The sequence below is a fragment of the Dicentrarchus labrax genome, unplaced genomic scaffold (genome assembly GCF_905237075.1).
Source record: "Dicentrarchus labrax unplaced genomic scaffold, dlabrax2021, whole genome shotgun sequence".
Taxonomy (NCBI): domain Eukaryota; kingdom Metazoa; phylum Chordata; class Actinopteri; family Moronidae; genus Dicentrarchus; species Dicentrarchus labrax.
The window spans coordinates 16,602,831-16,615,276 of NW_026136704.1; the positions used below are offsets into that span (position 1 = coordinate 16,602,831).

At 39.8% G+C, this 12,446-nt stretch overlaps 1 protein-coding gene and 2 non-coding genes across 8 annotated transcripts in view; 1 reads left to right on the plus strand and 2 right to left on the minus strand.

The window, feature by feature from the left end:
* Positions 1-12,446, plus strand: part of LOC127361717 (cytoplasmic dynein 2 heavy chain 1) — a 150,939-nt gene that overhangs the window by 46,734 nt on the left and 91,759 nt on the right. For 4 of the 6 annotated variants that reach the window (XM_051396538.1, XM_051396540.1, XM_051396541.1 and 1 more), the window contains exons 66-75: positions 536-662; positions 1,741-1,882; positions 2,423-2,532; positions 2,854-2,874; positions 3,535-3,633; positions 4,254-4,377; positions 7,951-8,114; positions 8,523-8,642; positions 9,960-10,094; positions 11,507-11,650. In XM_051396538.1, the coding sequence (XP_051252498.1) occupies positions 536-662; positions 1,741-1,882; positions 2,423-2,532; positions 2,854-2,874; positions 3,535-3,633; positions 4,254-4,377; positions 7,951-8,114; positions 8,523-8,642; positions 9,960-10,094; positions 11,507-11,650 (1,186 nt within the window). The remainder of the gene's footprint in view (positions 1-535; positions 663-1,740; positions 1,883-2,422; positions 2,533-2,853; positions 2,875-3,534; positions 3,634-4,253; positions 4,378-7,950; positions 8,115-8,522; positions 8,643-9,959; positions 10,095-11,506; positions 11,651-12,446) is intronic. The other 2 variants (XM_051396542.1, XM_051396543.1) reach the window with 1 other exon arrangement.
* On the minus strand, positions 5,836-5,908 carry trnam-cau (transfer RNA methionine (anticodon CAU)). Its single transcript has one exon. It is a non-coding gene; the product is annotated as a tRNA-Met (tRNA).
* On the minus strand, positions 6,315-6,387 carry trnam-cau (transfer RNA methionine (anticodon CAU)). The gene has a single exon. It is a non-coding gene; the product is annotated as a tRNA-Met (tRNA).

Consider the following 12,446-nt stretch of genomic DNA (forward strand, 5'->3'; position numbering starts at 1 on the left):
GCTGGACATTGGCCAGTCTCACTACTTATCAGGTCGTAGTTCAACAAAGATGATCTTCACACTGCAAGTGTGACTGAGCCCTTATGCTCTGTCTGTTGCTCTTGCCTTCATCATCTTCAACCTTTGCTCTCTCCACCCATCTGTCCTGCCATTTATCATCTGATCTATCCTTTTTTGTAGAATCATTTTTAACTGTGTGAGTTGATCTGAAAGATTTTTCAGCCTCTCCTCGCCTCTCCTCTCCTCTCCTCCTCTCCTCTCCTGGCACTTTGCCTCACCTCACACTGTAATGTTTGTCAAATTCCATGGCATATGTACATATTTGCATCCTACTTTCAAAGACAAGGAAGTAGCTACAAATGAAATTTACATCAGAGAAATGATTATATATTTACAGTCTGTTTAATAAACTAATGCAAATCAAACAAATATCAAGATGTAAGTCTTATAAATCTCCACTGATTCCACATCAAATATATTTATGCGCTTACTGATCCCTTTTCCTCCTACTTACTACTACTTACTCTTTTCTCAGGTTTCAGTGTCATACTTCAGAGGCAGCTAAGTTGGAGGCTGAGGTGACAAAAGCTCAAGAAACGATCACTGCGGCTCAGCAGCTCATATCACAACTGGATGGAGAACACACACGGTGGAACGCACAGGTAGTTTGATGTATGAGTGTGCTGATGTGTACATTGGTGTGGGAGGTTATACACATTTACTAAGAAAGGGGCTCATTTACCATGTAAGAGCAACAGGAGGTGTGTATGTTTGTGTGAGTGTGTGTGTGTGTGTGTGTGTGTGTGTGTGTGTGTGTGTGTGTGTGTGTGTGTGTGTGTGTGTGTGTGTGTGTGTGTGTGTGTGTGTGTGTGTGTGTGTGTGTGAGAGACAGGGGGATGTATCCTGCTGTCTTGAGTCCCTTCTGGCTGTTTTTACTCCTTTCTACAGCATCTGTCGGCGCCTTAATTAAAACACTCAATCTCTTCCTGACACACACTCGCACACACACACACTCACACTCACTGCCTCCCTCAGGGCCCGCACCAAAGAGCCAGTTTACTTTCTATTCACGTATTTTCATATATCCGCACGTACACGCACTCACCTTATCCCCTACTCTGATGCACACTATGCAGTAGCCATAGTTCACTATATGTTAATGCCTCTTAAGTTGTTTCAAGCGAAGGGAGAACCACATAGAAAGAGGGGTAAACAACTACAGAGTAAATGGTGCAGAAATAGACTATATGAGCTGAAGTATAGAATGAATAGTTATTCACCAGACGTGTGTGTGCATTTGAGATCCCCTGACATGCTACTAGACTACCTCAATGGCATCCTGATCAACCTAGAAATAACGGCAGTAATGTCACATTTGCTCTCAACGGCATGTGTTATTATGTTGCTGCATTTGTGGCTTACTTATATCTTGTGTTATTGTCAATTTTTGGTATATTTGGGTTTATTTTTGAGTTTGGTTTACAGTTAATTAGTTTGTACAAGAAAGATGAGTCATGCTGTGCCCACAAGGGCCTAGTTACTTACTTATTTACCTTTCTCTTCTTTCACTCCTACCTTTCTTTACATTCTTCCCTCTGATTCCTCTTAATCCTCGTTGTGAGCTTCCCTCTCTTGTCTTTCTCTTTTCATACTCTTTTCACCTTAATCACCTGCCTGTCACCCACCCTCCCCATCCCACTATCTTGCCTGTTTCTTTTCTCTTTGTGTCTTTCTTTTTAGATGTCTGAGATAAAGAATGAGTTGGACACACTCCCTATGAGGGCCATGCTGGCTGCAGCCTTCATCACCTATCTGTCTGCAGCTCCTGAAGACCGTAGAAGACACTGTCTGGAGACATGGATGGCTCAGTCTGGACTACAGAGTAAATATACTACTACTAATGCTTTAGACCAACACATGAGAATATGCCAGATCCTATTCTAAACAGCCTACACAAACACACTACCAAACTACCACACACACTGCACAATGCACTGTGTTGATACAGATATACAACAGTAGCAAGCTGGGTCTACTTAATATTAATATACTGTAATAGCATAATCATCTTAATTTATATGCTCTTTCACTCAGATATTGATATTCCATACACACAAATTCACCTGTGTAATGTGTGCAGAGTCTCTCTCAGCACTAATTGTTCGCATTTATAGCTTTGACCATGTAATTCAACTTGGCAACCTCTTTTCAGATGTCCATGTAAATCCCAAGCAGCTGAGTCATCCACTTGACCCACTATTGTTTCTAAATCTGTATGTCCATCGAATGGCTTCTCCGCAAGCTGGTTGTCAAGATTAAGTGTAGCTGTGGTTTGATTAAATTTACAAACCTTCTTTTCAGTGATTAAATATGAAAGCAAAAAATAAGCGTGTGCATTTGTGTTGTGTGTGTTTTGTTTCAGAGTTCGACTTGCGGTCATTCCTGTGCTCTGAGAGTGAGCAGTTGGTCTGGAAGAGTCAAGGACTGCCGTCTGATGACCTCTCCATGGAGAATGCACTTGTCATACTACAGGTTGGACATTCATTTGCTCTCTCAAATTTTCGTAATCTGTCTGCTGTTGTTTGAAATTGATTACAAATCTGCTTTGACACAGAAGGATCTATGCTATTAAAGACATTTAATCACCAATTTCTATCTTTTCTTCCACCCAGTTCTTTTTTGTTTTTGTTAGGCTGACTACAAAGATTACAAAGTACAATAACTACAGCATTTACTTGTAACAACCGGTCTCCATGTTAATAGGCATATCAAGAATTTTGCCTTTGTTGTCATTCATCTGTCCTCCATTTGTCTGTATTGTGTTTGTGTTGTTTTTACCATTGCTGCCTTCAGATCAATGCACTCAAGTTACGGGTAAGAAGTTGTTCCACAGTTCATCCTTATAGTCCGCACTTAGTTTGGTTTAGCCTCTCTGTTTCTTTCACGGCCTGTCTGTGTCTTCTTTGCAAGTTTGTGTTTATGTGTGTGTGTGTATAGGAAATTATTTATTGACATACTGACAAGTCACTTCAGTAAAAGTAATGTATATATAGTACTTTGTTGCTGACTATTAAAGAGACAGAAAGGATATATGTGTGGATGTCCATGACAAACACAAAATAAGTGGGGAAAAAAATTAAACCAGGGTTACTACTCAGCATGCAGATTAAGAAAAGTCTGTGGGGAGTGAACAGATAAATAAACAGGTTTGAGATGATTTAAGAAAGAGAATCCTTGAGCAAGAGACCATGAAATAGAACAGCACAGGTTCAAAGGATGGTGGTGGACTTCATTCCTTTGCCTGGCATAGGAGTGACGCTGGTCGATAAGCATGACAGCAGTGAGACAGGACTGAAGCACACACACATGCACACACACACACACGCACACACACACACACACACACACACACACACACACACACACACACACACACACACTTTTTTTCCCTAGTAACTGAGACTCTTACTACTCTCGTAAGTATAACTATCCCAAAAACTGCATAACCTGAAACACACTTCTTTACAATTATAGAGTGTTGCCTGTCCATTCCTGATTGACCCATCATCCCGAGCTACAGAGTGGCTATGCACACATCTTAAACAGCACAGACTAGAGGTTATCAACCAACAGGTAAACACACACACACACACACACACACACACACACACACACACACACACACACACACACACACGTGTAATAAAGAATCCTATATCTTATCCTATATCCTATGAGTGAGGTAACGTTTATGTCTGCAGGAGCCTGTAAAGCAAAGTCTATTTCAAGTCCATTAGTATATTCTTATAATTTAGTTGCCACCACTGTTTGACAGAGCGTATGATTTAGGCCACCTTTACCTTTCTCCTTGATCTGCCCAGCTGTTGATTTCAACAAACGTTATGATTACATTAATCAGTGTCACTTACTAATTACTAGATAGCAATTGCAAAACTAGTTTTATTATTTTTTGACTCCCTTAAAGCAGCAGTTTAGATTTTGTGGCGGCATGGTGCTCTGAAGAAGATTGAATATCTAGGCGTTGGACTATGTAGTCTGTTTTGCTATGTTGATTTAGATATCTGTTGTATGTGAATCTATTTAAATTGTGTATGTTCAATATTTGTATATGTATATGTATGTGTGTGTGTGTGTGTGTGTGTGTGTGTGTGTGTGTGTGTGTGTGTGTGTGTGTGTGTGTGTGTGTCTGTACCATATCTGTGTTCATATATCTGTATATATGCTCTCTATAGGATAATAATTTCATGACATCCTTGGAGCTGGCGGTCAGATTTGGAAAAACCCTTATCATCCAAGAAATGGATGGAGTTGAACCTGTGCTCTACCCACTGCTCAGGAGGGACCTCATAGCACAAGGTATGCACACACTCACAAACACCATTTTCATGCAAAGGGGTGTGGGAAAAATAATTTATTCTGCGTCAGAACTCTTTTGTGTGTAATTCAGAAGGTTCACCAACCACTGGCTGCTAACTAAAAAGCCAACTGCTTGTCTCAGTCTGATGGCGGCTTTTGTACATTGAAGTGAAATCCCATTTTGAAGGATATAATAATCATGTTGTTAATGAATGCAAGCTTTTCTGCACCGTGATGTTTTTTAAGTTTAATTGAATACTCGCATCCTTGCCATTGAGCGGCCTGCTGAAAGCTTTGCTGTCATAGAGTGAAAGTCAGTTGCACTGCAGACTAGATTGATGTTAAGATATACAGGATTCTCATTGGCAATTATGATTAACCCCCATTTATTTACTCCAAAAAGAATTAGTGGTGACTATATTTGGGCAAGGCTGATGCCATGGGGGCTTTAGAAACAAAAAGGCAAATGTCATGGTATCCATGAGGAGGATTTCTGAAGAGCATACTGTGGATTATAGATGAATACAGATAATTCAAGAAGAAATCAAGTTTTTCACACTATCAGTGCTGTCATTTTATATCATTCTAGTGCATAAAATAATAACGTTTTTTGTGTGTCAATTCCCTTTTATCAAAGGGCAAAGCATCTTTGTTTCTCTGGAATGAGTGAGCTTGTAGAAATAAATCTGTAAGTAGTAAGAAATGCTTGTCATGACCCAGAACTAAAACCTATGACATACAGTGGACATGGTGTTCAGCTCAGTCAGTGTTGAATGTATGCGCATGGATGAGTGTCTGTGCTGATTTATGCTGGGTAGCTTAAAACAAACAAAGATGAGCCAGTCACACACTGGCCGCTTGATTTTCTGCATGAGCTCTATGTTATTTAGCAAACCTAATGGCACTATACATTTAACCACATGTACTATGTGTCTTCCCCTTTGTGTTGGGTTGTTATCTGACTTTGAAACTCATGCCCCGTGGGAGGCTTGAACTCACGATCTTCAGATTATGAGACTGATGTGCTGCTAGTGTTGTTATGATTGAGTGAATTTGTCACAGTTGCAACTGTGATGCAACTCGATTTTGTGATATGTCTGCCTACTCTGCAAACTAGGCAGTAGGAGCTCTACGTCCATAGAAGATGAACAATAATCATTCAACTTGACAGTTCATTCATGACCTCGGAAACAACAATCCGCGCTGACGATGTGGCCAGGGCCATTATGTTTTCTCGCTGTCCCTCCGTTCATCCTGTTCCTGTACTAAAGGATGAACTGATTAGATTTTGGTGGTCAAAGGTAAAGGTCATAGCGAACTAACTACTATTGTGGCTTACTTTTTGGATTTTCGGCAGCAGTTTTACATATTTCACCAACTGCTATGTATTTCCATGCAAATCTACTGCCACTGTGAACGTAACCTTTATGTTGTGTAGCCATCTGGCTTTAAAACTCATGCCCCGTGTGAGGCTTGAACTCACAACCTTCAGATTATGAGACTGACGCGCTGCCTACTGCGCCAACGAGGCTCAAAAAATAATTATTTTTATGATCGAGAGAATTTGTCACAGTTGCAACTGTGGAGTGACTCGATTTTGTGATACGTCTGCCTACTTTGCAAACAAGGCAGTAGGAGCTCTACGTCCATAAAAGGTGAACAACAATCATTGAACTTGAAAGTTCATTCACGACCTGGAACACAACAACTGACAAAACGGCCTACTGCGCCAACGAGGCTTGGGAAATGTACACTTTTGTCACTGACAAGTTGTCACAGCAGCAAGAGGGCCATAGCAGACCCAAAACAACAAAACGAAGCACTACTGATTGAATGGTGGTTATGTAAGACAACGTGATTTTTTTGCATCAATTGTATGGTTTTCCTGTTGTTTTACATATCTACTGCATTGAGCGGTCATCTGACTTTAAAACTCTTGCCCCGTGTGAGGCTTGAACTCACGACCTTCAGATTATGAGACTGACGCGCTGCCTACTGCGCCAACGAGGCTTAAAAAGTTGTTGTTTGGTCAACATAATTTGTCACATTTGCAACTGTAGAGCAACTCGATTTTGTGACGTCTGCCTACTCTGCAAGAGCTCTACGACCATAAAAGGTGAACAACAATTATTCAACTTGACAGTTCATTCACGACCTCGGAAACAAACAAACAATTGACAAAACCATCTTCATGCAATGTCCACTTGTTTCCTTGTTCCGCAGCTGTTGTCGGTGTCACAGTCTTAATGAATGATGCTCCGTTGCCATGGAACTGAAGATGTTTAGACTTTGCACTTTTACAAAGGCTTGAGAAATTGTGCATTGAATTGAGAGCAGTTGTTACAATTACAAATGTGGAGTAATTAGATTTTTTGAATTGTCTGCCTATTGTACCAACGAGACACTCTTCTCACTTCTGAGAAAGTGAGCAATTTGATTAACCATCCAACCTGACAATTCATTCTTGATCTCGGAAACAAAACAACTGATAAAACAAGCTTAACCCATTTGCTTCCTTTTTACATTTTTGAAACTTCTCATCCATGTTAGCGTTCACGGTCATGCACAGTGTGACTGACACATTGCCTGCTGCTCTAATGAGGCTACGAAAGCTTTTGCAATTATGGAAAAATGTCAGAGAGTAACAATTCTGTCTTTGTATAGCAGGGGATGACTAATAGACCTTTTTCACACCAGCCGTTTTACACTTAATGGAAAGGAACTTTAATTAGTACCATTGGTAACACCTGTGCTTACCCTACTATTTCATGTCAAAATGGCGGCTGTGAAAAATTTCTGTTATATAACATGTAGCTCTTCACACATCTATTATATATGTAATATATATGTGTGTGTGTATTATCAAATTGCTTAACAAAGTCAAAGTTATTTTGTGAAACATTAAACACTCCACACACACACACACACACACACACACACACACACACACACACACACACACACACACAATTCAGACAGCTGAAACACTTTGCAGTTATTGAAATATGTACAATATAATCAGTATGCAGATGCGCTCTATACTGCTTTGTTCATTCTATTTTATGTATAAATTCTACTTGAAATTATCTAATAAATAATTGATATCTGGCTGTGTTTGAATCTGTCCTCCTGTCCGCCTCTGATATATTTTAGTTTCTTGGCTTAGATAATTGCATACCAATCACGGTTGTAAACAGCTACTTTAATCATCTAAGTACATGTAAACAGAGGTTGGATACATACCTGTGAAAACGAGGGTGATTCATCCTGTGAATCATCCAGGGAGAGGCGGTTGTCTATTTGAAGCTGAATTGGAAGAGTGGGGGCAGAGAAAGTGTGAGAAAGGGCAAGTTATCCACTTAAAAGTGGTGTTGAACAGGATGGAAAAAAAGAGGCAAGACAAAGGCATGGCAATACTGCATTGCAGACATCTAGAAGAAGGAGAGTAGAGCAGAAAGTAAAAGGGTGAAGATAGAATTTGTGTAGTAGTGTGTATGATAAAGTATATGTTGTTAACAGACTCTCTCTCTTTCTGTCCAACGTCGACACTTGTGCACACACACACACACACAGGTCCTAGATATGTGGTTCAGATAGGAGACAAGGTTATTGATTACAATGAGGACTTCCGTCTCTTCATGGCAACACGGAATCCCACCCCCTTCATCCCCCCTGATGCCGTTTCTGTGGTTACGGAGGTCAACTTCACCACCACTAGGGCAGGTTTGCGAGGACAGGTAAACAAACACAAACACAATCTTTTTGTCTTCTGTTGTGAATCTAGGTTCATTTTTGTTACTTTGTTGGAGCAGTGTTGATTGAACTCCATCATGTGTGAGTCCATAGTCTGTGGTGTTGTTGGTGTTGTAAAATAATAGAATACAGTGAAATAAAATAAATACACTAAAGGTATGCTCTGCTCCTTCAAATACGCTGCAGACTCAGTGCTTTGTGCTTTATGTGGAACAAGTGTTACAGTGGAATAATACTGTGTTGTACATAGAGAGTATGCATTGTATGTCGTAGTCATACTGTGTGTGTTTCTGTATTCATGCTGTATGTCTTCTTGTGTGTGTGTGTGTGTGTGTGTGTGTGTGTGTGTGTGTGTCTGTGTGTGTCTGTGTGTGTCTGTGTCTGTGTATTAGCTGCTAGCCTTGACCATCCAGCAGGAGAAGCCAGAGTTGGAGACAGAAAAAACAAGACTACTACAACAAGAGGAAGACAAGAAGATACAGCTGGCTCAGTTGGAAGAAACGCTGTTAGAGGTAGACATGCACACATACATTACATTGTGAGAACAAAGCAGAGGAGAATTCTACCGTTTGGACCGCTGGTCTGCACTGCGGACCTTGTTGCTGCTAACTCCCACTGTTGGTCTGGCGAGGATGTAGTTGACAGAATGAGATAATGTATACAGAAAAAGCAGGAGGAGTTGCTAGTGCTGCAACAAGGATGTGATCTGTCACCGGCTTCCCTCCTGTGAACACAGCCAGATGTGTTTGATGGAGCACTCAGCCAAGCCGGAAGCACCACTGCTGGGTATTAAACCCATGTCTCTGTGGTAGTGAAGGAGTGTGTTTTCCTCTCCACCACCTAATTTTAGTAACTGTATGGAAACTTGTATGTTAAACATTCTAAAACTTTTAGAACTTTATGCTAACCTAACTTTTAGTAAATGAATATGCAGTTCTTAGTTTGAGAACTAGGTCTCTTGCCTCCAAAACAGATGGTCTCACAGTCTCCCTGCAAATATCCTATTAAATCTTGTGGAAGCTGTAGGATTTCAATAGGAATGTTAGTAAGGAGTAAGATGTTCTTGCCCTGCATTTATTTTCACTTATTCATGTACTTCAAGTGCAAGTACACTTCAAGAGAATTGGTAGTCAGATGTTATGTAATTTTAAAGCCACACATATGGAGCCAAAACATCAAGCAGATTGTTACTGTCCAAATACTTTTCCCTGTACTTCCAGGTAAAAACATACAGAGCTTAATGCATATATACTTTCACAAACACATCAAACACACACGCATCAACTCAGTTGATGGACATTGTGACACATAGACACTGAACCTAATGATAATTTTTTGTGCAGAGTCTAAGGGATATTTGGACACACACACACACACACACACACACACACACACACACACACACACACACACATATAGATAGTGCCAAGAGCAGGATGTCAGTGCTTCAGTGGTACTAGACATGTAATTATTCTAGAATTGTAGGAGCATATTCGACTTGACATTTCCATGCTCCAATGCTTTCTCATCTATTTTATTTGAATTTATTTGAATACATTTTATCAGTTCATTTCAGAGAATAGATTCCACAGGATGAAGTGGGAGAGTCATGGCACTCAATGAAAGCTTTAAAAAAAAAAAAAGCCCCTTATCAGGTTATTCTAAAACGACAACTCTTGCTCCTGCAACTTTTATCAGATTTCAGCAAATTGACAGATACATGACAACATACTCTCTCTTGCTTCTCCCCCACCCCTCTTCTCTCCTCTCTTCTGTCTAATCCTTGTCATATCTTTTGTTTGTACTTGTCTGTCTTTTTCCTGTGTCAGACTCTGGCTACAGCTCAGGGTAATATTCTGGAGAACAGGGAGCTGATAGACAGCCTGAACCAGACCAAGGCCAGCAGTGCCCTCATCCAGGAGTCACTACTGGAATCGCACAGGCTGCAGGCATCCCTGGACCAGGTATTGTACTTTAGACACAAACACACACGCAAACAAAAAACACAAAATCAGAAAAAAATCAGAAAAAATGCAACGAGAATGCTTTCTGTGTCACTGTACCACTCTTTAAGTGGTTTAATGAAAAGCTGTGTTTGTCATGTTTGTGTGGTAATCTCCCCTCTTAATGCCTCACAAGCTTACTGTTATGACTCAAGATGCTATAACTTTCTGTAATCAGTTACTTTATACAAATAGTTAAATAGGACATATGTTTTACTTTTTGCAACAGCTGTTTTCAGATTTTGTGAAGGCTTTTTGATGATTAAAACTATTCTGAATAAAAGGTAGGCTAGGTAGACATGGCATATGTCTATGTCGTATTCTAGTTAACAAGTTAATTTGTGAAAATTTGCAGGGTATACTTAAATAAGCACATTTACATTTAACCAATTTATTCAAGCTGTGTCCTGATGGCATTTCTAATTCAGTTTTACCACCAGTACACTTGGAAGCAGTTGGTTTAGTTATGTATTTCCCTACACAACAACTGCTGTACTATTTTACCTTACTGATGAGAGAGAGAGAGAGAGAGAGAGAGAGAGAGAGAGAGAGAATATTGTCTTTGTTACACTAATAATAACAAAGCATATTGAATTGTATTGATTTGAATTGAGAGAGAGAGAGAGAGAGAGAGAGAGAGAGAGAGAGAGAGAGAGAGAGAGAGAGACTGTATGTTAGAGGGAGGAGCATGACAGAAAAACAGATAAAAACACATAACGACAGAGACTGATATGTTGGTTGTGTAGTGACATTTATTCCCTCTCTGCAAGTGTGACATGAGTCCACTGTTGTACTTTAGTGTTATTTCTGAAACAAAGCATCATTGTATACTCAGTACTTTTGTTGAAATTGAAAAGTTTAGGCTATTATCAACAATGATACCATATTATCTAGTATTTGGGCACAAACATTTCAACCCATTTGAGTGATTCTACAGATAAACAAACTCACAGCCAGTCACTGCACAAACTGCTACAAGCATTGCGCAGAGCAGGCAAGGAGCTATTGTAGATGCATTAAATAATCATCCTCTAGGGTGCAGTGTTACACCAGAACTGTTTTTGTACTTTTTTCTCAGTTGTTTTTTATTTATTTATTTCTCTCGTTTCTTTCTTTCTTATGTGCACCTTCCTGTTTTTTTTCTTACATTCCCTGTCTTATCACACCTCATGCTGTTTATCTTCATTTCTCCTCCTCTTTCCTTGCATATTGATTGAAATACAAATTTTCTATTTTACCTTTCTGCTTATAATGCCCATATAAATCCCTTTCCCTACCATCCATCCATCCATCCATCCATCCATCCATCAGTTGTATTTTCTGTGTTGTGTTTTCATTCTCTGTTTTTCTCTTTGTCCTTGTTTTTATTTTAGGAGCGGGATGCCTACCTGCCTCTTGCAGAGAGTGCCAGCAAGATGTATTTTGTCATCACCGACCTGTCAAAGATCAACAACATGTACCGCTTCAGCCTTGCTTCTTTCCTGCGCCTCTTTCAAAGGGCTCTTCTGGCCAAGAAGGTGACTGGATGCCACACAAAACCTATAGCACTTACACCTACACTTACACTTACATTTTCATCCAACACAGCAGTCAACATGTTTTTCTTGCCCAATTATTCCAAATAATATGCCCTTGAACCGAAACCAACATCAATATAACAACTTTATTCAAATAGAAAAATTATTAAACCATTCAATGGAACAAAAATACTAGTGTGCCCACTAAAAAGTTGATTTTCCTGTACACACATTATAGTTTCCAGCCTTGGGCAAGAAGGTAACACAACTTGATGTCACACACCCACACAGAGTAAAGACTGGGTGAGACCATATTTAATCTGGTTCCACAGTAGCGTAAGGTGCTGATTCTCCTTTGCATTTTCCATGGATTTGTCTAAAATAGCAATGCTCCTCTCCTAAAATCAGAAATTTTGAGAAAAATAAATTGGGGTCATCAGCCAGGTGGCTAGTATATCATTTGGAATCACATTGTAGGGCCAAGTTTACATCGCTGTGTGACCCCTCATTGTCCACTGTATCTATTGTGACATCAGTAGATCAAATCAAAGCAAATTACTACCGTTTGGTGCTTTCTACACAATATCTGTCTATGTTCTTGATGTAAGAAACATCTGCGTCACATGTTGTTCGAGATGTGGTGACACATTCCCGGTTTTAAAGAAAAGAAAAAGATGAAAACAAAGAGAAAAGTCAAGGAGGTGACGATGCAGGAGCCCCAAGGTCCTGGCTAAAATAGGTAATTATTTTTACTAAAATAATATATGATACAGTTTTATGGCTGGTAAATAGTATT